General features: G+C 60.0%; 8 protein-coding genes across 8 annotated transcripts; 4 read left to right on the top strand and 4 right to left on the bottom strand.

Moving 5' to 3' along the window:
- Nucleotides 1-1,784: 1,784 nt before the first annotated feature.
- Nucleotides 1,785-5,511, top strand: BJ171DRAFT_603616 (uncharacterized protein; the record flags this gene model as incomplete). The annotated part of the gene is made up of 4 exons (XM_053115175.1): nucleotides 1,785-2,352; nucleotides 4,125-4,159; nucleotides 4,451-4,621; nucleotides 5,113-5,511. Exons 1-4 carry the CDS (start codon nucleotides 2,076-2,078, stop codon nucleotides 5,509-5,511), a joined length of 882 nt encoding a protein of 293 aa, XP_052962357.1. The 5' UTR covers nucleotides 1,785-2,075.
- Nucleotides 5,512-6,327: 816 nt separating this feature from the next.
- On the bottom strand, nucleotides 6,328-9,300 carry BJ171DRAFT_637519 (uncharacterized protein; the record flags this gene model as incomplete). The annotated part of the gene is made up of 10 exons (XM_053115727.1): nucleotides 6,328-6,472; nucleotides 6,707-6,994; nucleotides 7,157-7,237; nucleotides 7,353-7,644; nucleotides 7,749-7,879; nucleotides 8,047-8,214; nucleotides 8,336-8,378; nucleotides 8,541-8,745; nucleotides 8,899-8,959; nucleotides 9,118-9,300. The coding sequence occupies 10 exons, from the start codon at nucleotides 9,298-9,300 to the stop codon at nucleotides 6,395-6,397; spliced, it is 1,530 nt and encodes a 509-aa protein (XP_052962356.1). The 3' UTR covers nucleotides 6,328-6,394.
- A 684-nt stretch (nucleotides 9,301-9,984) lies between these two features.
- Nucleotides 9,985-12,707, top strand: BJ171DRAFT_269609 (UV radiation resistance protein and autophagy-related subunit 14-domain-containing protein). The gene is made up of 6 exons (XM_053106801.1): nucleotides 9,985-10,032; nucleotides 10,252-10,442; nucleotides 10,838-11,374; nucleotides 11,509-11,671; nucleotides 11,835-12,014; nucleotides 12,226-12,707. Exons 2-6 carry the CDS (start codon nucleotides 10,421-10,423, stop codon nucleotides 12,593-12,595), a joined length of 1,272 nt encoding a protein of 423 aa, XP_052962355.1. The 5' UTR covers nucleotides 9,985-10,032; nucleotides 10,252-10,420; the 3' UTR covers nucleotides 12,596-12,707.
- Nucleotides 12,702-13,574, bottom strand: BJ171DRAFT_269590 (uncharacterized protein). Its single transcript, XM_053106800.1, has one exon. It carries the CDS (start codon nucleotides 13,396-13,398, stop codon nucleotides 12,820-12,822), a length of 579 nt encoding a protein of 192 aa, XP_052962354.1. The 5' UTR covers nucleotides 13,399-13,574; the 3' UTR covers nucleotides 12,702-12,819.
- Nucleotides 13,575-13,968: 394 nt separating this feature from the next.
- BJ171DRAFT_269588 (uncharacterized protein) lies at nucleotides 13,969-16,623 on the bottom strand. Its single transcript, XM_053106799.1, has 3 exons — nucleotides 16,544-16,623; nucleotides 15,893-16,399; nucleotides 13,969-15,732 (listed from the first exon to the last, which is right to left on the bottom strand). The coding sequence occupies exons 2-3, from the start codon at nucleotides 16,263-16,265 to the stop codon at nucleotides 13,994-13,996; spliced, it is 2,112 nt and encodes a 703-aa protein (XP_052962353.1). The 5' UTR covers nucleotides 16,266-16,399; nucleotides 16,544-16,623; the 3' UTR covers nucleotides 13,969-13,993.
- Nucleotides 16,624-17,464: 841 nt separating this feature from the next.
- Nucleotides 17,465-18,164, top strand: BJ171DRAFT_430039 (mitochondrion protein; the record flags this gene model as incomplete). Its single annotated transcript, XM_053107882.1, has 3 exons — nucleotides 17,465-17,590; nucleotides 17,839-17,908; nucleotides 18,034-18,164. The coding sequence occupies 3 exons, from the start codon at nucleotides 17,465-17,467 to the stop codon at nucleotides 18,162-18,164; spliced, it is 327 nt and encodes a 108-aa protein (XP_052962352.1).
- A 473-nt stretch (nucleotides 18,165-18,637) lies between these two features.
- Nucleotides 18,638-21,685, bottom strand: BJ171DRAFT_269542 (putative pyridoxal-dependent aspartate 1-decarboxylase). Its single transcript, XM_053106798.1, has 8 exons — nucleotides 21,487-21,685; nucleotides 21,125-21,312; nucleotides 20,873-20,938; nucleotides 20,666-20,764; nucleotides 20,451-20,523; nucleotides 20,070-20,301; nucleotides 19,766-19,855; nucleotides 18,638-19,560 (listed from the first exon to the last, which is right to left on the bottom strand). The coding sequence occupies exons 1-8, from the start codon at nucleotides 21,578-21,580 to the stop codon at nucleotides 18,801-18,803; spliced, it is 1,602 nt and encodes a 533-aa protein (XP_052962351.1). The 5' UTR covers nucleotides 21,581-21,685; the 3' UTR covers nucleotides 18,638-18,800.
- A 1,494-nt stretch (nucleotides 21,686-23,179) lies between these two features.
- Nucleotides 23,180-24,119, top strand: BJ171DRAFT_430043 (uncharacterized protein; the record flags this gene model as incomplete). Its single annotated transcript, XM_053107883.1, has 3 exons — nucleotides 23,180-23,258; nucleotides 23,401-23,699; nucleotides 23,802-24,119. 3 exons carry the CDS (start codon nucleotides 23,180-23,182, stop codon nucleotides 24,117-24,119), a joined length of 696 nt encoding a protein of 231 aa, XP_052962350.1.
- Between the last annotated feature and the right edge of the window lie 287 nt (nucleotides 24,120-24,406).

Here is a 24,406-nt window from a genome sequence, read left to right as displayed (position 1 = left end):
GGCCCAGCCTCGACGATGTCGCCTGGGACACACTCCAGCAACGTGCAGACCGGTCGCAGCGGCGGTCCTGCGATTGAATTCCAAATCCAGCCAGGAGAGCCCCTTTGCGGCCCGATTCCGATATCGCCCGAAGCCTCCCCCGACGCCGCTGGCCGTATCGGCTGTGCAGCGGCCGGCCTGTGGTGCTGGGCGGCTCTGGGGACAGGGGGGGGGTGCTGCAGACAGGCGGGTGAGACATGGAGCACCATCGAGGGGGAAGGCAGCACACCGGCCCATCTGACAGCGACGCCTGCCAAGGCCAGGCCGGCTCGGGCTGGGTCTGGCGGCTGGGTGCGCCGAGATGCGCTGGGATGATGTGTCGATGCGCAACCCAATCTGGCTGGAGGCGAGCCGACCAGGGCAGATTGCACAAGCAGAAAATTTTTTTGGTGCACCCAAGAGGCAAGTGCTGCCACTGGTGAGTCTGGTGCAGCCGCAAGAGGCAATGTGGCGGCGCACCCGTACAACGGATGTGTGCTTGGGTGGCGACGGCCCTTGTGGGCGATAGGGCTCTGTGGGCCCGATGCAGCCTGATCTGCGGTGCGATGGACTGGGCAGTCGGGTGCACTACCCCACCACCGTCAGTGCTCTTATGGTGGTGGTGGTGGTGGTTTCTGCCACGAGTGCAATACCACAACTGCCGCGATTGCAACACCACGACTGCCACGATTGCAACACCACAACTGCCACGATTGCGGAGCGCAAGCGGCAACGGCCGCGCGGCTCCGAGCGGTTGCGTCTTGCGGATGGCAGGGCCGCTGCGTGGGTATCCGATTGATCCGACCGCAAAGGCCGACCGGCTGCTGGGGCGAATGGCCCGATGTCGGCGGCAGCAGCATCACGACAGATCGCCGGCGACGATATCGCTGTTTGCGCATCGCTGTCGATATCGCCATTGGCAACACTGTGCTGATAGCCCGGCACACGAGCCTGGCGGCTGTGCCGATCCGGATCCTTGCCCTCGCAGCCCGAAATGGCCCGCCCGCCCCCGCCCCGTGCGCACGCCCGGCTGACCCGCCCCGCGCGATTGGCTGCGACAGACGCGTCGATGATTGGCTGCGGCAGCGTGCGTGTGTGTGTGTCTGGCTGCCGATTGGCTTGCGGACACAGAGTTGCTTGGCAGGCGCAGGCGGATTGCGTCATGGATCCGCACAGTGCACTGCGTGTGCTGCGTGTGCTGCGTGTGTGAGGTGTGTGTGTGTGTGTGGTGTATGACTCGGTCGGCGGTATCAGGCGATGCATACAACAGTCGCAGCGAATCACAGAATCACAGCAAATCGCAGCACACACAAACAGCAGTCGCACGCAAACAGCAGTCGCCCACACAAACAGCGCGCGCCCGCATGCCCGCCCAGCCGCGTCAGGCGCCCAGCCCCAGGCTGTCCCCGCGCGGCCCAATCGCGGCGCGGCTGCCTGGTGTGTTGAGTCACGTTGCCTAATCCCCTGTGGGCTGCCTCGGTCCAATGACGGGCGGCGTGATAGGCCACAGCCGCTGCGCACTGTCATGGCCGCCGCGCGCGTCGCTGGTTGGTTCGTCTGCCGGGCGCCGCGCGCTGATTGGCCCGCGTCCGCTGGGGCGCCGCCCCGATTCGGCGCCGCCTCGTCGCCCTCCGAACCACTCCCGCTGCTCCCTGCGCCGCGCACGCACGCTTGCTCATACAACAAACAAGCCCGCATCATCCCCCCCACTCGTCGTCATCGCCGTCGTTATTTTTTTCGCCTTGACGCATGGCCCTCTGACGCGATCCTGCCTTCCTGCCGTCTATAAAGCCCCCGCGCTTCCGGCGCCTGCCCCTCGCTGCTCCCCATCTTTGCCCACCAGACCTCCAAGCTCCGAGCCCACCTGCTCCCTGCCTGGATCTCTTCTGCCAGTCGCTGCGTCATTCAGCCCAGTCGCTGCGTCATTCGGTCCAGTCCCGTTCCAAGCCTTACCTTTGTCGCTCAAGCCTTCCTGTCGCCAAGACCCCGTCCTCCGTGACCCCCCCCTCCATCGTCGTTCTCACCGTCCCGTGTCTCTGCAAATCTCCTCGCCAACAATGTCCTTTGGTCTCGATCTCGATTGGTGCGCCTGCGGCAAGCACACCCAGGAGGGCCAGCTCTACTGCTCCCTGGCCTGCCGCGACCGCGAGTGGGCCTGCGCTTCGAGCTCGCCCGTCGTTCCCAGCGTCACCCTGTCGCCGTCCTTCCGCTCCCAGCAATTCTATGGCAAGCCCTCGCATGAGTTTTCGCTCGGTGCCCCCGCCCACTCGTTGTCTGTGTCGCCGACCCTCAGCTGGTCACCGTCAAGCTACATGGCCTCGAGCACCTCGCCTCGTTCGCCGCGATCATAGTCGCCGCGTCCTCATTCCGTCTTCCTCGTCCCCGGGCCTCTTGAGCATTATCAATTTTGTTGGATTGACTCGATCCCGTCGACCAGTGGTTGCCTCTGCGGCAATCATCAGCGACCCGCTTCGACTCTATCCCTCAAGGAAGCCAGTTAATCGATCAACTCAAGATCTCCCCCCCGTCCTCAAAACGAAGCAAAAGCAAAAAAAAAAAAACAACAACCATCGCATCGCTCCTGCAAAATATCCGCATCGCTCGACCACGTCGACCCGCCCCCGAATCGCATCTGTCTGAAGCTGGCTCTCCTATACCCTTTACCTCCCCCTGATCTTTCCGCCGTGGGTTGATTCCTCGTTTTTCTTCCACACTGCCCCCCCCCGACTTGGCTTGTTGCTCTGGCCCCCCAGCCAGGACGGCCACACCCCCCCCTTTCAAAGATATAGGAGATATCCCCCATCCACGTATTTAATTTAAAAAAAAAAATTGCCTAGATCGCCATTGCGCAGGTTGTTCACAATATATATATGTTGTGCTACTCCATCGAAAACTGTTGTCCTCGCTCATCTGGGTGGGTGCGCGTGCCTGGGTGATCGCTTTAACGGTGACATTGAACGAACGACCATGCAGCGTGTGCGTCTCTGCAGATCGCCTGTGTATTGCCGTCCCTGATCTGGTGTTGCTGCTTGCGCATTGCCGGCAGATCGGACCGATTCCTGCACACGCCGTCATGGCCGGAGCACGTTGCGATCGGCGTCGCTGCCGACGCTCGATGGAGGAGGGGTTGTTGCTGGGATGCTGTTGCTGCGATGGGATGCTGTTGCTCCTCCAACAGCACGACCCCCAGGCCACAGGGACCCCCTCCCGCGACCCCCACATATGTCTTTTGCTCGCACGCTATGGCCCGCACTTTGCTGGCTTCATGCTCTTGCAGATCCACCCCCCCCTCCTCGCGTGTATCCGACTCGGTCCAGTCCCTCCCGCTCTGCTCCTATGATCCAGTCGGAAGACCGCGCTTTGTTCATGGGGGGCGCCTCGAGACCATGTCCCGCGGGAGTCCCGGCCTCGCTCCAACCAGGCTTTGTCTGTGTCTTGGTCTCATGGCGTTTGCGATTGGTGGTGGGCCGCTCCGGTGCGCTGCCTCGGCTGGGATGTCAGCAACGAGCGTCCCGGCCGACGACTGGGGTTGGATTCGGGCTGCTCCACTGTGCGCACTGAGCGACACAACGACTCTTGCTGTACACTGTTGCCTGTTGTTGTGCGCCTTACTTTGCTCGCTGAGCGGCATCGAGCAACACGATCCTCATTCAAACGGACATGGCATTGCCGCTTGACGACACCACCACTAACACCACTAACACCACTAACACCACCACTAACACCACTAACACCACCACTAACACCGACACTAACATCACCACCAACACCAACACCACCACTAACACCCACACCAACACCACCACCACCGGCAGTTGCATGAACCGCCCACCTGCCGCACCTCGCCCTGTGGTCTCGCCCGGGGCTCGGCCTGGACACCCAGCCGGCCCCGTTTTTTCTTCGCGGCGCATCCGGTCCGGCCCGCGTCGGCGCTCGCTGTTCTGCCGTCTGCAGAGCCCGCTTGCTTTCCCATTTGCCTCATCTCACCTGCCCATCCCTCCAACCCTCCCGGCCTGCTGCCTGTTCTATGATAGCAATCCGCTTCTCCCTTACCCAGCATCGCCCTCCGTCTCCCCGGTCGCCGCTCCCCTGTCTCTGGTCGCCAGATCCGTCTGCAGACCCCAAGCCCGCACTGCCTGGTGTACCGCTTGCTTAAACCCCATCGACGCCGCCGCTGCCCTCCTGCTTCGGCCCTCTGTTCGTCGCTGCCTCTCGCTCTCCCGCTCTGCTGCCGCATACACAATATATCCGTCGAGCCGCGCCGTCTGCGCCCCTTCCCGGCTCGGTTCTGCTTCGTCCGTCTTCGATTCAGCTCGGCCATATCCCCGCCTTTGTCCGTCGCTATCTTGCCGCACCCGCAGCCGAAAGAGCAGCCGAAAGAGCAACCCATTCGACCATCACCGCCGCTCCTGCCGCCTGGCCTTCTTGACAGATCCCCGAGACTCCTCAAGCCCGTCTCGGTCACAAGTCACTCTGTCCCATTGAGCGCCTCATTGCTCCCTCCCTTCCGCTGTCCTCCCACAAGCACCCCATCCTCGTCGATATGAGTCACGATTTCGGTCTTGATCTGGACTGGTGCCATTGCGGGAAAAAGACCTTCCAGGTACGCATTGCATCTTGGTTTCCAGCGTCCGATCTGCAATGAGCGTGTGGCATGTTCAGTGCCAGGGCGTCGGCCAAATCTGCACAGCGATTACCATGCTGGCAATGATGGCAATGTCGACAACGCTGGCAATGCTGGCAATACGGTGCATCCGACGCTCCCTCCCTTTCCGCCTCCACCTCCCTCCCTCTCCTCCATTCATTCGCGGCTCGTTACGGCTGTTGGTCGTGCCATCCCGTCTCGTCGCCGCGACTCATGTCCCATCCATGGCGACGACTCCTTGGGCTGTGCTAATCGCAACCGTAACGAGCGACAAGGCGGCCCCTCCGCTCTGATTATTCCCAGAGCCATCCCATCCTGCAACTCACGTCCCCGTAGTCAACAGCCTCTTATCGACCCTCCCCATCCCCGTTGCATCCCCACGATCGCCACCCTTGTCGATGCCTGTGATTCTGTCCGCTAACAGGCCGCTCCGATACATCCAACCGCAGGGAAGCCTGTATTGCTCAGCCCGATGTCGCGATCTGGACCATAACGACGCTCTCTCGCAGTCGCTCGTCTTCCAGCCCATCAGCCCCAGCTCACCCATCGTCGCCTCGGGATCGTCCTTCTCCGTCTCGCTCAAGCCCACCACCCGCCCCAACCGCAGTGCTTCCGGTTCCTCCGTCGGCTCGGTCTACTCGACCAACTCAATGCACTCTGAGCCCCAGCGCCATCTGCTGGCCTTTGGCTCCGAGTCCTACTCAAGTCGATCGAGTCCGGGCCACCCGCTGCGATCCACCTTTGATCCGAGTCCGGTTGACTATACCCTCGCCGATTACAGCCAATACCGCAAGCGATCGCACAGCTCGAATCTGGGCAACTTTTCCCGCAACTACGCCCTGCTTTGAGGACGGTGCCAATCGTCTATTGTCCTCCTCTTCCTCCTATCCTCCTCCTCCTCCGCCGCCGCCGCAACACCAACTTCCCCTGACCCTGGCGCCCGTGAATGCCGTCTCGTCCTCGTCCTCGTCCTTATCTTGCTTTATCGCGCCATTCTTTCTTGGTTACCCCTCCCTTCTGCTCAAGCTCTACTGCCTCCTTCCCTTTGTAACCCGGTATACGTAGCCCACCGAGTCTCTGCAAGCCCACTCGAGCCAACCAGCAACGACGATGCCGAAGCTCATCTATCCAATCTCGGCGGCCGCCTTCTTCTCGCCGCATCTGGAAGAATAGTTGTTGCATTGTTCACGGGAGGCAATGTCGATTTGACTGTGCGCTTGGGCATCTTATCCAGCGCACCATCCCTTCCGACCTCTGTCTGTGGCTCTATTTTTTTTTTTTGGCGAACCAGTGACCTTCTTGTGTGAGGTTCTTCCTTCCTTCCTTCTCTTTCTCTCAACTCTGTAATCAAGTTCTCAGTACCTTGCCTCGTTTGCTCTTCTGGAGTGCAGTGCGTTCCCTTCTCTCACAAGAAATGACCTTTTCAAGTTTTGTAGTGCCCCTTCTCGTACGTTTCGCCTCTGAACGTGTCCCTCTCTCTCGCTCTCCCAAAATCACCCGTCCGATCCTCTCGTTTCAGAGGTGCCTGGCACAGGAAGAGGCTGTCCATTCGATCTCCTCGCTTCTGCGCGTCCGCGATAATGCTCGATATTCCTGAACAATGTCCGATTGGCCATGTCGTTGGACGGCGTGATCTACTCGTGGATGTCTTGACTTGCCCCTCCGTCTCTCACCCTCGAGAGACAGGCTGAAGATTCTGTCATCTCTGCGGCTATCGGGCCCACCCAGTGGCTACAGAATCTTGACGGATGCACCCTGGATGTGTCCTGAGTCCTGGCGGTCGGAAATATCAGGCAGCGGCCGCGGTTTCTGCGACATTGGGTATGGTGTGAGGATAGTTGGCATATTCGCATATTCGCATATTCGTTCGCCGAACACAGCCCGGTTGCTCGGTCGACAGCGATGAGCTGGCAAACAGGTCTTGGATGTGGTCGCAATGCACACCCCGCACTATTGCTCTTGAGCGATTGCCATCACCCGCTGCCACTGCTTCCACCACGACTGCCTCTACCGCCAGCTTTTTCTCCTCTCGCATGTGCTTACCCGAGCCCCATCCTTGGCTGTCAGTGGATTGGACGACAGTGGGAACGGAATCGGCTTGAGGCTTGGTCGGGCCTTGGAAAGAACCTCAGAGAGAATGGGATCGCTTCCGAGCAACAAGCTGGCATTCAGCCCCGTGGGAATGGCTGCTGGTGGTGCCGGTCCTGGTCCCGCTGTCGGTGCCAGGCCAGGCGCTTGTAAGTCGGTCGGCCGATGGCTTCGTCGCCCCGTTTCGGCTGCTCGTTTGGGCGCTTGGCCCTGGCTTGGCTCGGCAAGGACACCTGGTTCCCGCTAGTACATGTATCGAACCAAGAGAGTGATGCGGCGGTGAGCAGCGATTTGGATCACCATGGCCAAGTCCGCTGCAGCGCAATGCAGGGGAGGGAGACACCATCGTGAGAGCGACCGGGCACATTGATGGATTCCGGCGTCCCGGGTGTAAGATGGGTCTACCTTTGCAGGGGCATAGAGACCCCGCTTGACATTCTCTCCTTCGATCAGCACAACGCCTGCAGCCACCTTGATCGTCTCCGACTGGTCCATGGGAAACAGTGCGAGTTAGCCGCAGTATTTAGTTCCTCTGCTCTCCCTGTCGGCCAGCGGGGGGTTGTGCAAGCAATGTCGGGTACGGGGGAGTCAAGGCTCTTACCAGCGGAGGCATATCCAGCGACGAGTCCTCGACAAAGCCGCTGGTGTCGCGGAGCGAGGCCATGCTCGAGATGCTGTTGAAGGACTGGTGTCGCTGCGTGATCTGTCTGAGCGACATTCCGAGCCGGCCGAACCCGGTGACGCTTTCTCGCCCGGTCGTTTCAGCGCCGTGTTGCTTCTTGCTGGGTGCATTGGCGTGGGAACGTGCCAGATGGTACGGCGACTCGGCAGCGCCGTGTGCGCCTCCTGCGGGTCCAGTCTGGGGCTCTTCTGGGATCACCATGGCTCGGACGCTGTTTGTTGGACGGGTGCAGAGCCCGGGCGGACAAATGGTCAGCTTTCCTCGAGCACTGCCGCTCCTTGGAACAGACCCTGGGTGGAGATGCCCGTCGCCTACCCAGTGCTTTGGAGCTTGCGCGGCGCCAGCTTCTTGACAAGCACCACTCGACCGTCGTGGTCCGAGGTGTAGTCAGCCCGCCCACCGTCCTTTTCCAGATTCGCAATCCGGGCCATCGTCCGTTTGTTCTCCTGCCAAGTTCAGCAACCACACCAGTGTCAATATCAGCCAACACCGCAGTGAGAATCTCAGCAAGCGGGTCTGCAATGCTCTGGGTTGTAATCCACGGGGAGCATCTACTTCTTCCCCTCCCATCCCATAGAGCACTCCTCCCGTATGCTGAAAGCGATCGCTTCACCTCTTGGATCGACTGCTCCAGAGCTTGCACAGCGGTCACTGCCGTCGTATGTGCGGCACCGCCTTGCAAAACGTTCCGCCTCCCCCCGCTTCGCTTGCGGCCACTTCTTGACGACGACGACGTGATCGACATATCGGATGCTCGCACTCGATCGCTCTTGGAGTCTCTCTGACATACAAAGCAAAGGACGAATTGCACATAATGTCAGCGACAGAGGCATGCTGCAATCGATCGAGCATGCAGTATTTGCTGGTTGCTATCGATGCAGCGCCTCGCACCCTGATTGTACCTTTGATATCGAATTTGCCGACATTCGCACCACCGACGTCCGACTGCAAATAGAGGAGGGAGATTGTGAGAGAGATTGGGGAGAGGGCCAGGATTGAACAAGGTCAGTATCCTTGAGGAGGGAGAAGGCGGGGCTGGAGACCCATGCTGTATCGTCAACATCTTGATATCTGCACACACTCTCGCCATCATCGACCATACCATACCCTTTCTCCTTGATCGACGTCGGGCCCAGCGTCGCGGCGGCGGTTGGACTCAAATGCTCTTCGGTCTCGGGCGGAGTCTCCAACGACAGCGATGACATGCTCAGGGTCTCGGAGTATGGCTTCTTGGGCTGTGGAAGCGGCGGAGGCTCGGAGCGCAGTGCAATTGCCCCACGGGCCCAAGAGTCGATCGTGACAGGAACGGGTTCTGTGACCACGATACGAGGGTGTTGATGGGCGTGTTCACAAATTGGTTTGTGAGCACCGCCGGAAAGTCGAGACCGAATCGCTGCGATGGCCGGTCCGACTTTGTATCCCGCAGTGGCTGTCAGCATATCCGGACCGAGTCTGTTTGGCTCACCTTCGTCGGGCAGCCAGGCGGCCGAGTCGATCTTTCCAAGATCCTTGCGAAAGAACTCCCACTGGGAAGCGAGACAGGGGGTGCGCAAAAGCCAGACGTACATTTTTGCGTTGAGTCGCTCTCCCGCAGCGGTGAGAAGAGCGGGCACTGACTCCTCCTTGCCCTTGGTTCCGTCCATGTCCGTTATCTGAGTCGATACGCGCTCGGCCTGGCCCATACCTCGATGATCTTGAGCAGCGTCGTCTTGGAGAACTGCACGGCATAGGGTAGGACTTGGCTCTCGATGTGTTTTTCAAAGAGCACTTCCTGCGAGCGGTTGAGGATCTCCTCGATCAGCGAGCACACGAACTGCTCGCCGTCCTCCTGGTCCACGACCAAGAACCAGTCCTCTTTGGATGTCATTGGCGAATCGCGGGTGCAAGTGGCTGTTCGGTCTTGGCGAGTGCAGTTGGTCACTGGCGACGCTCTTTGGAGGAGGATATGAGCGAGCCTGAGTTTGGAGTGGTGCGCGAGTGCAGCCGACGCCGGCGATGACACCTGCGATGGTGCCGGCGATAGTAGCGATGACGGAGGTATGAGAGTGCCGCTGATGGTGGGTTGCGCCGGACACTTCTGGAGGTTCGATTTGCCGCCAAAGCGATGCGGCAGCACCTCCGAGCGCCCCTCCCGCTGTGCGCAAGACTTGCGTGTGAATGGCAATGCTGCTCGGCAGCCTCTCAATCACGATCATTCCGGTCTCGGCGGAAAGCGAGAGCAGCGACAGTCGATGCACATAGCCCACGACACAACCCGGAGGACGACTGCAAGGCAGCAGGATCCCATGCCGTGAGGGCATCGAGCTGCATCGAATCGCATCGCAGTGCATCGAGTCAATCGAGCTGCATCGAATCGCATCGAATTGGACGGGGCTGCGTTCCGCCGTGTGTCCGTGCTGTCGCCCACATGCAGGGGATCTCGCATCCTGGGTGTGGGAAAGCGGCGGCTCAGCGCCAAGCCAGGGCCTGCTGTCGGACTTGCTGCCCAAAACGGCCGTCCGCGCCCAGCCCAGACTCCCGTCACGCTTCCATCTCCTTCCCTCCCCCAGCAGCAATCGCCCGGCAGCGACACCATTTCCTCGATCTCGTCAGTCAGCCAGTCAGTCAGTCAGCCATCCAGTCAGCCATGGAGTGCCCCATCTGTTCCACAGCCCAGTCCAGATTCCACTGCTCCAGATGTCTCGGCGAGGAGTGCGTATCTGTCCGCTTGCCTGGCATGGTTGCCCGACTCGTCTCCGGCCACCTCGGCTGGCTCTACGGGTTGTCGCTCTGCTCCATTATCTCCGACTCATACCCATATCCATATCCCGCTCTTCAGAATCTCCACATTTCAGCAAAAGATCGAACAGCTGAATGCCGAGCGACAGCCGTTGGAAGACAAGATCAAGGCTCGACTTGGCGGCCGTCCATCAACAGGCATCTCCACTCGGGCCGGGCTTGAGGCACGGGTCCAGCAGCTGAACGGGACGCTGCGGACAATCAAGGAAATGGAGATCGAGAACAGGAAACGTAAGCCTTGTTGGCCAGGCACTGATGCAGGAGGGACGATGATGGCTTTGGCTGGATAGGCGAAGGGGAGGGTACGCCGCCGTTCGGTCCTTCGGGTCGATGGATCCGCAGTCGACATGGCCAGACCCTGGTCTCTGACTGCTGCGTCGGTCCGTATCGATGACCTGCTCAAGGTTGGATGTGGATGCTCCGAGGCGTGCTCTGTCTGTCGCAACCATTTCTCTGCGGCCAAGTGCAGCCCATCGGACGACAGCCCGGTTTGGCTGCAACTGGGGCCGGCATTCATACCCAGCGACCGTTCTCACATTCCACACCACCTCGGCCCCGCTGCTGCTGCTGCTGCTGCTGCTGCTGCTGCTGCTGCTGCTGCTGCTGCTGCTGCTGTGCTGCTCCAGTCAAGAACCGCATTGAGGCCATCAGGGCCCGCATCCAGGAAAAGAAGGGTCTGTTGCGGACATCGCGCCGGGAGGCTTCAGCCAGCCAAGAGTCGGCCCTCAAGCAGCTGGAGCCGCAGCTCAAGGAGCGGCTCCAAAAGTATACCCAGGTGGCCGAGATCCTGACTCAGAGCCGGAGGCTGCTGATCCGCGAGCTGGTCCTGGTCTTTCGTCTGCGCAAGGTCCAGCGTGTCCATTCCTCAACCTCCAGCCGCAGCTCCAATGCCAACATGATGGCGGTTCTCGAGAAACCCGAGCGGGCAAACGGAGCAACGACGGCGCCGGTCCCGCTGGCTTCTCAGCATGTCTCGCCAACGTCGTCTGCGCTGAATGCCCTGATCGGAGCGACGCAGTCGACGCTCTCGACGTTGTCCGGTGGGATCATCACCACTCCCACGTCCGAGTCGCCTCCGTCGAACCCTGCGACCCTGGGAGCCGAGGAGGTCTTTGAGTTCCGCATCCTCAACGTTGGATTCTCGGTCTACGGCAACTACTACGGTGAGGCCCCTGACGATGCGGCTCGGCAAACAGTGTCCCTTCTCTCCGACTATCTTTGTTACTACGGTTGCTGCCTGGGGCTCGTCCTTTGGAACGGTGCTCATGCTGCCCGCCTCTCTCCATGTGTCTCGCAGGATACCCTCGGGAAAAGTTCAATGCCGCAGTCGGACACATTGTCCACATGACTGTGCTGCTTAGCCAGTACCTCGGCGTCCATCTGCCGTTCCAGATGATCAACGGCGGTGTCCGGTCGTTTGCCCAGGCCAATCACTACGAGTCGATATCGATGCAGACAAAGTAAGTTCCGATTTGCTCCGATTTGCCCCCGAGATGACGCTTGAGCAGGTCCAGCTCCAACACGACCCGCCGCTCGGCTTCAAAAACACGAATGTATACATCATATCACCATCGCAACATATCTGCGCGAGACTCACTTGGCTTTACTTTGGCACGCCTACAGCATTCAGGTCCCGCTCTGGCTCACCGACACCAACATCGAAAGCTTCACCGTTGGCCTGTCGATGCTCAACTACAACATTGCCTATCTCTGCTTCTCGCAAGGAGTTGAGATTTCACTGCAGCAGCTGCCCAATACCCTGGAGAACCTGGTGCTGTGCTGCCAGGCGCCAAGTCTCGGATGGTCAGTTCAGTTCAGTTCAGTTCAGTTCAGTTCAGTTCAGTTCAGTTCAGTTCAGTTCAGTTCAGTTCAGTTCAGTTCAGTTCAGTTCAGTTCAGTTCAGTTCAGCAGCCAAGCACTGCAGCTGAGCCGACGACGGCTTCTTTGACTGAGGGTGTCGCCTGTGAGGATTTCGCTTGCTGACACCGCTTTGATCTGTGCGTCTCTTGTCCAGCGACGTCAACCGGCACTCGTCGCCGCTGTCAAAATGGAGCCAGGGGTCTCTGACGTACAGTGCTCTCAGCACAAGCGATGCCAGTCATACGACCCAAAGCGGGTCCATCGCAAGCCCCATCCTCGGAAGCCCCGAGCCAATACAGCGGCCCCAGCAGTTCCACATGGACTTTGGCAAGGTCCTGCAACTGCACATCCTCCTTCGGAATCGCCCGCGGCCGAACCCACGAAGCACGGCCGAGTCCCTCAAAAGCGTGTTCCTGCATGACGCGGAGGTGCGGCGATTCATCGAGACCGCAAACGAGTCGCCCCACGGATCCGAGGACGAAGGCGTGGACGAGCTTTTGGAGGAATGGCATTTGATCGAATAGTGCCTTGGGTGGTCGATCCGCGGACAAGGCCGACGAACGGACAAACGCGATACCGGTGTCGCGAGGTTTCGGAGTGAGAGAGTGTGTGTGAGAGAGTGATAAAGAGAAGGCCACATGCCCTTTCCCTGAGAAAGCAGATTGGCGTCTACAACGCACGACATCCGATGGTGCAAGTATGGATAGAACAGTGTCGGCTTTGGCGTCACACGCAGTTCTCAAGCCGGTCACATCCACAAACTGTCGAAATCGGGCAGCAGCAGCGAAGGCGACACCGATGGCGGCACTGATGAATCAAAGGAAAGTCGTCTGGCGACCACGAAACAGCGACTTGAAATGCAGCCGAACCAGACTGACCGAGACCCCGGAGTTCGTGGACCCATGCAAAGCGGGTGCATGAGAACTGAAGGGCATATCGCCAGCGAATGTGCATCCGGCGACCACGACCAAGTTGATCCACTAATAAATATCATATATTTCGATCCAAAAGGAGGAAAGGAGGTCGTGTAGGAGGAAGTGGCGGTAGTGGTGGTGGACAGGGGATGTATCAATCTAACTGTTAGAGCTTCGACACAAGGACGACGAAAAGAAAGCGAAAGAAAGTGAAGGAAAGGTAAAAAAAAAAAAAGAAGACCGTAATGGCATCGGCAATCAGAAATCAGAGAAAACAAAAGCACGGCTGACTCGGAGATGTGTGTAGGTAGAGGGGGGACAGCACCAAAAGATGGAAGTGTGGGAGCGATGGACAGCAATGTGGCCACGGCAATGGGAGAGTGCTCTTGGAAGCTGTTGGGAGTTGTTGCCATGCGAAGAGGGGGGGGACAAAGGAACAGCGTAGTAAAACGGGACGATAGTAAAAGGACAGCAACGGAGAGAGAGAGGGCCTCAAAAAGTCGCCTTCCAATCAAGCAATGATGTTACCGAGTCGCGGCGACAGATGATGGGGCAGTGTCATGGCCATGGATGCGGCGTGGGAGACAGTCGCGTTGCCAAGGGAGCAGGGCCGAGGAGCTGGGGCTGCGGCGATGGTGTCAGCGAAATGGGGTTGGAGGTGGAGAGAAGAAGGTCGGATATACTTGACAGAGGCGACGTGGCGGTGGTGGAAGGGTGACGTTGGTGGGGATGTAGTCTTTGGAGAGGGAGGAGAGATGAGTGGGGGATGAACTCGAACGAACATGCCACGTGGATTCCTGCCTTTGCTCCAGCTCGAAGAATGAGTGCGGCAGAACGGGAGGAGTCGCAGCCCACATCGAAGGTCAGGTCAGAGCCGACCGCTACGAGTGCTCGAACTTGGCAGACACGATGTTGCTTCAACAACAGCAGAGCCGGGAATTCGGCAAGCGACCACTGACAGCAAATCGGTGGTCATGGCTCCAGCCCCAGCAGCAAGTCGGAGCTGGCTCAGATTTTCCGTAGCAGCTTGGCGTTCTGCGGCTCCTCGAGATTGCTCATCTGGAAGGCTCCGGATGCGATGCTGGCCGTTCGGGCCGGGGCAGGTTGCGACGGGAAGGTGAAGGCGATTTCTTCACGGCTCGTTGGGCGGGCACCAAGCGGCAGCGGGACTCCCATTTCGACGTTGGTCATGGACCGATGGACAGCCGAGGGCGAGATCGGGTCCGTTTGGTAGCTGGCGCTGCGCGACCGGCGGGGTCGGGCCTGCTGGATGGAGCCAAAGTCACCCGAGGGCGGCATCGGCGACATGGTGCCAAAGGCCTCGTAGACGGGCTGCTGCTGCAGGGGGCTGGCGGTAAAGGTCCGTCGGCCAAGCGAATCGTACACGGCGACGGAGCCGAGCGAGGCGGGGGTGCGCTGCGGGGCGGTTGTGCGGGCATCAAAGGCCAGCGGTCTGGCAGCCGACGAGGCCTGTCGCGGCGGGAACTCATAGGAGGCCGCGGGGTCGATCGAGTCCTGGTACTCGAACTCGGTGACCTCCATGGCAAACTCGTTGAGGAGCATGTCGTCGAGGCTCTTGAGGATGCCCGTGTTCGGGGTGTTGGGGCGGGCGGCGTAGGAGTTGGAAAGTCGCGTGGCCTCCTCGACGTAGGGCGAGACCGCCGGCGACGGCAGAATCGAGGACGAGCGCTGAGCGACGGTGTCGAGGATGCGCTTGGTGTTGGCCTCGGACTCGTAGCGGTCGATGCGCTTGAGCAGCTGGTCGAGCATCTTGTCGCGGGCCGAGAGCGAGGTCTTGGCCTGCTCCGCGGCGAGCTTCAGGTCCCAGTTCTCCTTCTGGAGCGTTTCGTGCGCCTCGGTGGCGTGGTTCAGCTTGTCTTCGAGAATGCCGATGGTCTCCTTCTGGGTGTCGATGGTGAGGGTGGCGTAGGTCAGGCGCGACGAGATGGCGAGGACAACCTGCTCGGGCTGCTCGGGCTCGTAGGTCTGGACCGAGGCATCGGAGCCGTTGGCATTGACGCTGATCTCGCGATCGGCGACGGGCTGGATCTCGGGCACGGCAAACAGCGGCATGGTCATGTCGATGTCGGTCTGGGACTCAATGTCGCGCAGGATCACAATGTCATCGGCCTCGGCGTCGAGGATCTGGTTCTGCAACGAGGTGTTGTCGTGCTCGAGCTCCTCGAGCTGGTTCTCGAGCGTGATGCGGCTTCGTTTCTCGAGCTGCAGCTGCTGGGTCAGCTCTTCGTTCAGCATGTTCAGCTCGACCACCTTTTGCTCGAGGTCCTGAATGCGCTTGGCGGTGTCGAGGATGGTGCTCTGGAGATAACCGTCGCGAGCACGGACACGGGCCTCGCTGTCCTTGAGCTTGAACTCATACTCTTCCCTCAGCGATTCAATTTGCTTCTGGTGCTCGGCCTCGAGCTCGGAGTGGACGTTGCTGCGCTGTTGCTGAGCAAGCTCGAGCTCGAGCTCCTCACACCGCTTCCGCAGCACCTCGATCTCGGCAGAGGAGCCAGCGGATGCATCAACGGCGGGAGCGGGAGTTGGCTCAACGGCGGGCACGCTGGGTGGACTGGGCGGATTGGGCTCGCTGGACTCGTTGGGCTCGCTGGACTCGTTGGGCTGGCTGAGTTGACTGGGCTGGCTGGGCTGGCTGGGCTGGCTAGGCTGATTCAGGGTTTCGCTCACATCCAAATCGCCAGAGTCTTGGTGATCCGCAGTGATAGTGATGGCAGGAGCCGGATCTGTGGCGATGGCGATCAGATAAGAGATGGAGATGGTCAGGCCCGGAAGTGCATGCTGCAGAGGCGGGACAGCTCGGTTGCAGCATGCTGCGGGAGACACAGCCGCAAAGCCTCGGGAATGGGCTCTGGATGGGCCACAATCTCGGCGCAGGGCACAAACCTTGAAGCTGGGCCGATGACACTGGACTGGAAGGCACCGGAGAGCAGCTGGCGGGGGTAGGCAGCGATCCCTCGACGGGCTCGTCCGGCTTGGACGCAGTCGAGTCGCCACTGAGACTGGGAGGGGGACTGGGCTGGGTGGGACTGACAATATCGGGAGTAACGGTCCGGGTGGATTTTGGCTTGGAGGAGACACTGATGTCCCGCTTGTGCACAGGCGAGGTGGCCTCGGACTTGGAGTCGGAGGTGGTCTGGAGGCTGGACGATGACTTTGCCGACTTTGGGGAGGGAACGGGTGCCGCTGCGTTGTCGGTGCTGAGGTTGCTGAAGAACTGGAAGGCCGGATTCCGGGCGAGCTTGGTCGGCGTGGCCATGGCTGGGAGGAGTGGGCAACCGGAGGACGAGGCGACGGAGAAAGACGAGGAGGGAGCGGGGGAGCGGGGGAATAGCTTCGAGAAGGCTTCGAGAGGGCTTCGAGGGCAACTGCACGGGCCGGGATCGACAATGTCTACGGGGAGTGAGAGAGCAAGTGTGAGATGCGAGGCAAGAGCGACTGGGTTTGGCCGCCTGGTGGACGGGCGGGTGAGGCGGGGGGAGACGAAGGCAGCGCGGAACAAGAGCCGGGGCCGCTCTCTTGGTCACAGACATGTACCGGCAGAGGAGGAGGTCCTTTGGGCAGCCCGGGCAGGAAGGACGGATGGACAGCGAGATGGAAGGCAAGGACGGCCGACCTGACAGAAGGCAAAGAGGGATTGTCGAGCACGCAGAGCGACGAAGGCCAAAGGAAACGAAGGGCGGCTGCCGTTGTGTCTGTGCGCTGTTGCTGCTGTTGCTGTTGCTGTTGCTGTTGCCGTGGGACTGTCGCAATGGGCGAGTCCTTCTGTCGCAATGGGCGTGTCCTTCTGTTGCAATGTACCACAGCCACTGTCGCTTTGTGCTGTGCTGCTCAGCCTTGCCCTTTCGCGCTGTGTCGCTGTGGCCCCGCACCGCCAAATCCGGCGCGCCACCCCCTGTTTTTGGAAGGTGCTGCGCGGCTCGCTCGCACACACATACAACGGCGCTGTGTCGCGCGTCCTTGTGCGCTGCTCGACCAATAGGCGGTGAGCCCGTGCGCGTGCCGCTGGATCGAGTGAGTGCATCCAGCCAACAAGCCGCCGCTCGACCCGCACTCGATCCACGCTGTTCCGTGTCTTGCGCCACATCGCCGCTCCACAGAACAGAACTCGTTGCCGGCCTGCGTTTTTCGGGCCCTTCTCCAGGCACATTCCTTCTCGGCACCCATCATCTCCACAGCTGCACCTGGCAAAATGGCTTCTGCGAGCGGATCCTGGTTCAAGAACTTCATCAACCATCCTGCGGGTATGCAGCCCCACCGCGCAGCCGGCGCTAGCTACTCTCCCTGTCCGGCACATCGCTGGAAGTGCCGGTCGTCCGCAGACCGAGCGATCCCAGCGGCAATGTCGCATATCTGCCCTCTGGTTTGCGCATCCGTCGCCACCCCAGCCCCATCCAGCTCCCTATCGTCCTGCGAACCATCGGGATCGGCGGGGCCAGCATGTGGCTGCTCCGCAGCATGACCACGCCTCTACTTGGCTCGGCCTCTTCAACTTACCCCGCGTTGCTTGCTGCACTTGCTCCTTGGCCGTCCACCACTCCAGGACCCAAGACCATCTTCTTCTGGGCCCCTGCCATGAAATGGGTATGTCGCCGCTTTGTCCATGTCCGCACCAACACAGTGGGCTGTCAGTCGAGTGTGAGTGCGTGCTCATGGCATCACCCGTTGTCGCAACGCTGACCAACTTGTCTCCACCCCCTGTAACGGCATTCCAACTCGTGGCTGTCCATTCGATCGACGAAACCTTCTCTGTCAAATCAACTCATTCATCCGCGTGGCTCGCATTCGTCCATCGTTGCTGTGGCATTCTCGGATACACTGTCATCCTCTAGGGCCTGGTCATTGCCGGACTGGGTGATCTCCAGAGACCTGCCGAGAAGCTCTCTGTTTTCCAAACTGCATGTAAGCCGTCTCGGATGTATCTCTGCGACCACCCTCGCCACTGGCCGCAGCCCAGCCCAGCCCAGCCCTCCAAGACATCTGCTGCAACAGATCGCTCACAGGCACTATCCGTTGTTTCCATGCAGCCCTCATGGCCACCGGCATCATCTGGAGTCGATATGCCACCGTCATCACCCCCATCAACTACAACCTGATGTCCGTGAACATCTTTGTCGGCGGCATCGGCATGTACCAGATGTGGAGAATCTGGAAGTGAGTCCTTTTGATTCTAGCTGCCATTCCCCCCCCCGCCTTGGATCTATACGCTGGTGTGCGATGGCACTGGCCTGGAATCTCCTCTGCCGCTGCCCTTCGACTTGCTGTCAGATCTGCATCCTGTCTGTCAATACTAATCGCATGTCTGGTCGGGCCCTTTTACCTCGACCTATCTCGCTGGCATATCCTCCAGCTACAACCAGAGCCAAAAGGCGATCGAGGCCACCCCTTCCTCGGCCTGAGCTGATCAGCGCCGGACTGCATGCGGCACAGGGCCAGGGATGTGCCTCTTTGAATAAAGCGAGCTTGTAACCCGAACCAAGCCCGAGCCATCATCGACTGTGCGCTTCACCGCGACCAAGTACAAGTCATTCTGGAGTCCTCCATGATCCGCGATATTGGATGCAGCAGTGTTTCGTCATCCGCCACTGCCGCTCCTCGCCATGCCCTTGCAAATCAACCGGGGCTTCATCGGACGATCGATTGGCATTTATTACGCCTGTGGCTGAACTGCTACTCTGTGAGTCAAGCTGCTGCCAAATACCAGGATGCCCATGTGTACATGAACTTTTTCTTACCGCATCCCAAAGGCCCGCGCGTGATACCGGGGCTGCTGCCGCTACATCTCCAACTGCTACTACATCTCCAGCATCAGCTCTTGCCCCATGACAAGCTGTTCTTCAAGACATTCAACAATGTCACGCCACACCGTGAGTGGGTTGGCAATGACGACACGGAAAGCGTCGACAGGGCCCTGGGCAGCATGGTAGAACAGCGACGTGCGGCTGACAAAGCCCGCATTGCCGGACCGCGACTGTCGCTCTTGGATCTCGCGCGTGAGCTTGCTGATGACGGCTTGGTCTTCGCCGGTCAGCTCGCCGGCGTCTCGGCGCTTGTGCAGGAACTTGGGCACGAACCGGTACAGGAGCAGATTGCTCATGGGCTGGTGCAGCACCTCAAAGCAGCGCGATGGGTGCTGGCTGAGGTACTTTGCCATCTTCTTGGTCAGGTCGCAGCTTCGCTCGACAATGGCGCCGATGCCCTGGGGCCCCAGCAGGCTCAGAGAGGCATGCACATGGAGTGATGTCGCCGGGCGCGATCCCTCGAGGGTGTACCGGCCAAGGTCCGGGGACGACTCGCGCACAATATAGTTGGCGGTGTTGCGAATGTTGGCGGCGGCTTCGGGGTTGCGGAAGAGCAGCATGCCAACGGCATTGGGGGTGTAGAGCTGCTTGTGTCCGTCGATGGTGATGGAGTCGCCGCGCTCGATGCCTGCCAAGAGATGCGAGTACTTGGGGGCAAAGACCATCGGCCCGCCCCAGGCGGCATCGACGTGAAAGTGGATGCCGTGGGTCTGGGCCAGGTCGGCGACGGCGTTGAGATCATCGATCGAGCCCCTGCGTCGTCCGAGGCGTTAAATCAGAGCAGGAGGCGGTGGTGCGATCAAGCCACAAGTACATCATGGTGGGATCAAGCCACAAGTACATCATGGTGCGATCAAGCCACAAGTACATCAGGTACGTGAAGAACCGCTCAACCAAGGCCCCTCAGCACAATGAACCGCGAATCGCCGAGTGCGCCAAGCATCCCGGGTGAGCTTACGTTTCGGTTGTGCCGGCAACGCCAACAACAGCAATCACCATGATGTTGCTTTCCTTCAGCTCCATAATTTTCTGTTCCATGAGATCAGTTCTGTTGCGAGGCGGCGCAGTGCAAATGCAGCGCAACACAATGCGGAGCGGCACATGAAGACGTCAATGGCAGAATGTCATAATGGCAAAGTGGTTGTGGGCAGGGCCGCCGAGACATGTGGGTAATGCTGCTGTTGAAATGGATGTGTGCATGTGCCCGTGGCAGTGTGCGGCAGTCCTTGGCACTACCGCCGGTCCCGCTGCCTTGTCCATACCTGACTCGGTAGTTTTCGTCGGTCGGAATTAGCACCAGCCCTTCGGTGCCGAGTCCAAGAATATCGGCAGACTTTTTGAACGAGTAGTGCATGCGCTCGGAGCCGATGATGCATGCACCCTCGTATCCGCGCTGGATCAGCGCACGAGCCAGTCCGGCCGTCTGCACACCCGCCAGAGGAGGCTCGGCATCGGGTCGCGGACCCAGGGCATTGTTTCGAGCGACCCACATGGCTGAGTGGGCGGGGCAGTATGTATGGTCATGTCGGTATGTCAGCAGCCATGTCGGGAGGGGGGAAGGAAGGAATTTGGACCCGAGAACCCCCATCCCGCTCAGCAAAGCCCTCCACAAACAAGCGAGTTGTCCCACAAGCTGATCATACCCGTCAAGTTGGCCACTGTTCCGCCAGAGGTGAAGACACCGAGACAGAGATCGGGTGCGTGCATGATCTCGGGCTGGAACCGACGAAGATTCAGGACAGAGTCGCGAGCCCGGCAGCGGAGTGAGATGCAGTCCAGGGCAGCACCGATGTCGTGGGAGATATGCGGCAGGAGGTGCCTCAGAATGCAAGCGGCGTCGAAGGGCAGAGGAACTCACATAGTCAAGGCTTTCATTGTGAAAGAGCAGGCTGTGCAAGAGTCCGAGCGTCTCGCGCTCCAGCAGAGTGAGAGTCGTCGAGTTCTCGACGTTGGCAAGCTGGGACGGCAGCGATCCAAGTGGGGAGATGTCAGAGCAGGCTCGGGATAGCCCATCGAGTCGGCGGGCAAGACCGGCCGCGTCTATCGTCGCATCAGTAAGACCTACGTTGTTGTTCGTTGCGCAGATCAGTCGAGCCAGTCCACGCTGAAAGTACGGCAGGGCCGAGGCAGTCTGGAGGAGCCAGGATATGGCATGGTGAGACGCAATATCGGGGCAGGCGAGTCGCAGTGTGGGAACGGGGGGGGAGCAATCATGCAATGAGATTTTATCATGCCGAGCTGCCATCGACAGTCTATCACCAGTAAGCCCATGTTTGGCGCTCTCCAGGGTCTGCAATATGAACCCTTCTCCCTTTACCATATGGCCTATCATGCGAGGCGAGGCGGCACGAAAGGCATGGGCGAGCACGTTCGCCTGCAGGTCGTGAATGTAGTCCTGGACATCGCGAGTATCGTCCAGCTTGTGCTTGCCAAAAATGTCGCGGATCTTGTCCCTGGAGTGAACGATGGCGGCGTGGATTTTGGGGTCGCCACCGTGCAGGAACTCTGAAAGCCAGAGATGGGACTGCATGAGTGATGCCAATGGGGGGGGCGACAGGGCAGGGCATGCCACAAGAGCACTGAAGCAAGGGCACTGCAAGACCACCACGATCGACATGCCGCTTATGCGTGCCGTTCATACATGCCAGCCGAATAGGTAGAGCCGTGTGTGAGCCTTACCTCGGATGGTCGAGTCGAGATAGATGTCCAGGGCCTGCTCGTCGGTGGCAGTTCCCTGGAAATACTTTTCCACAGCCTCGGGGAGTTCGCTCATGACGGAGATGTAGATGCGGATGCGGATCGAGTGCAGAGGGAGGGTGGTGGTGGTGGTGGTGGTGGTGGCAACAGGGGTCTGTGTACTATAGATGAGGTGAAATGCGCCAGAGCAGCAACACGAGTCTGTCCGATCAGTGCGATTGTCCGGTTTGTGGAGGACAGGGGATGCGGAGAGTCTGGATGCCGACAGCAGCCGGCAGGTCTTTATATCAGCCCCCCTTGCAAGCCAGCCATTTCTGCACTTCCAGTTCAAGAAGGTCGGGGAAGTTCAGCCGGTGGACGAAACGAGGTTGGGCGGCCTTTGGAGCCTCGCCGGGGGAAGGCGTCTGCTGGCTCGCCGCCGACCACCATGGCCAAAGCGAGCGGGCTGAGGCTGGATTCCCCGTCGCACCCGTCTTTGCGTCTGCCGACCGCGGCTCCATCACGCACACGGCTCCACCACGCACATTGCTTCGCCACGAACATCGTCCCGCTGTGACGGACAGAGACTCCTCTTTGTGCAGAGGAGGTTCCCACAGTCGTTGCCGCGAGGCTCGAGACCACCACTGACCAGGACTGCCCTCGGGGAAGGCGCCACGCGTTGGGCAGGCGGTTCTGCCAGCCCGGGGCTTGTTCCCGCATGGTCTTGTCTCGCGGGGTCGGTGTGGGTTGACCATTGTGGGTTGACCGTTGTGGGTTGACCATTGTGGGGGGTTGACCATGGCAGACGGTCTGTGGTTTGGTGGGTCTGTGGATGGTCCTTGTCCGGGAGTACTGAGCCGGCGGCTGTGTCCCCACTGGGGGGACACGGCTGGAAGAGCGCTCTGTGTGCCAGTTGACCGAACTGGCCCCTGAGGTCGGCGCGGGCATTGGCGGTCGGCGCAGGACGAGCTGCTGTCCGAGGTGTTTGTCGAGGCCTGTCGGACGCAGCACAGATCGTCCTCGGGCATCAGTCGGGTCGTGCTCGCGCCGAACGGTATTCCACACCCGCTGAGGCGAACGTGTTGTATCCAGGGGGGGGGAGGAGGAGGCGCTTGGGGCCGTTGCTCCTTGGTGGATGGCCTGTGCTCAGTGCACAGCTTGTGCTCGGGTCTGCTGTGCCGCTTGTTTGTTTGTCTATGTTCGCTCACGCCCCATCCAATTCATAGTCTCGTTGGATTGTATCCCTTCCCTTTGGTGCGGGGAGCTATCGGCAGTCGTCCGGTCCATCATCTTCCCCGACCGAATCCCCGGTGCAGCCGAGGGGGATTCCGCTGTCCCTCTGGCTCCAAGCATGCAGCCGCGTGCCGTCCCCGGTGCTGGCCCATAAGGTTCGTGTCGAGCTTCGGGGAATGCTGTCCTGGGAACCAGCCAGCATCAAGCCCCGTCCAGGCCAGCAACTGAGAGCATCCCCCTCTTCCAAAGTCGTCTCTCTCTCGGGGACTGTCTCAAGGCCTGTCTCGATTCACCAAGGCGGCTGCGTGTCTTGGTCGCTGTCGGGGACTGTCGATCGCCTTCGGGGCTTCTCACTGCCGCGCGGGGATTCACCACCACTTCGACGATAAATCGGCGTCTGCCGCCGCGACCAGCATCGACAGCCATCTCGCTCGGCTATCCTGCATCTGCTCCAGCGCCAGCTATGGAAACCTCAGCCTGGATCGCCCTCGTCCTGGGCATCATTGGGCTCATCTTCTTCACAGTCATGCTCCTGCCGCAGAGTAAGTTATCGCTGCTCAGGCCGACCCGCTCTCCAGTCTCGCTTCTCCTCGCTGGACCGCCTCGTCCGCACTCGACATGGCATGCCTGTGTGAAGCGCTAACCCAGAGCCCTTCGGTTCGTCCGACGGTCATATCCAAACAGTCTACCAGAATTGGGCCCACAAGAGCACCGGGACACTCTCGTACACAACCATGCTGCTCTGGACGCTCTTTTGCGTCTTTCTGGCCGTCTCGCTCGTCGACTCGGGCCAAACCATCTCGCTGATCGTGCAGGCCAACGTCCTCGGTTTCCTCACCGTGATCTGTCTTGTCCAAATCCGCTTCTACAACTCGCCACGGCTTGCCAAGCACCCAAGGCTCCTGATGCTGCTAGCATGGGAGTCGCTGTGGGTCTCGGTCGTGCTCGGTGGACTCGAGTATTTGCTGGTGTATCTGTGCCAGGTACGGACGAACACTCCTGCAGATATCAGAGACTGGATGCCTTGGTGCCATTTCGAGGATGTTCTTGAAACTGATACAGCCCCGCTCGACATGCATTTCCAGGTCGCCCGGAGCAACGGGCGCGAGTGGCTCGGCCCGGCCATGAATGTCCTCGGCAATGTCTGTGTGGCCCTGGGCTACATCCCGCAGTATCGCGAGATCTTCTTGGCCAAGAGCTGCTTCGGCGTCTCTCGGCTCTTCCTGATGTGCGACATCCTCGGCGGCCTGTTTTCGATTGCGTCCTTGGCCTTTATTGCTCCATTCGACTACCTGGCCGCTGCCTGCTATGGCACAATCGCGCTCCTCACCGCCTCGATCTTTGCGTTGGGCTGCCACTACGGCTACAACCCGCCCCAGAACACTGAACAAGCATCTGCATAGCCCTCGTCCGTGTGGAAGAAGCGCCGTGCATCCATCCCACCTCATAATCCGCATATACTGCGGCCTAATTCTATGAGCAAAATACAGATTACTCAAAACCCGAATGGCACCACTTTGGGAGATCGAGGGGAGCTGCATTGGCGACGATCAACAACAGCTCGTTCGAATCGGGTCGACCGAGTCAACTTGACTCCAGCTGCCTTGGCTGTGCCCGGCATGTCGTAGCATGCTTTGTGTGCAGCCAGGTGAAGCCAGGCCTCCGTGAATGAGGCTGCTGATGCCGGATG

The sequence above is a fragment of the Polychytrium aggregatum genome (genome assembly GCF_025602895.1).
Source record: "Polychytrium aggregatum strain JEL109 chromosome Unknown BJ171scaffold_65, whole genome shotgun sequence".
Lineage (NCBI taxonomy): Eukaryota > Fungi > Chytridiomycota > Chytridiomycetes > Polychytriales > Polychytrium > Polychytrium aggregatum.
Note: the sequence above shows the minus strand (reverse complement) of the source record. Positions and strands in the feature narration are given on the sequence as shown.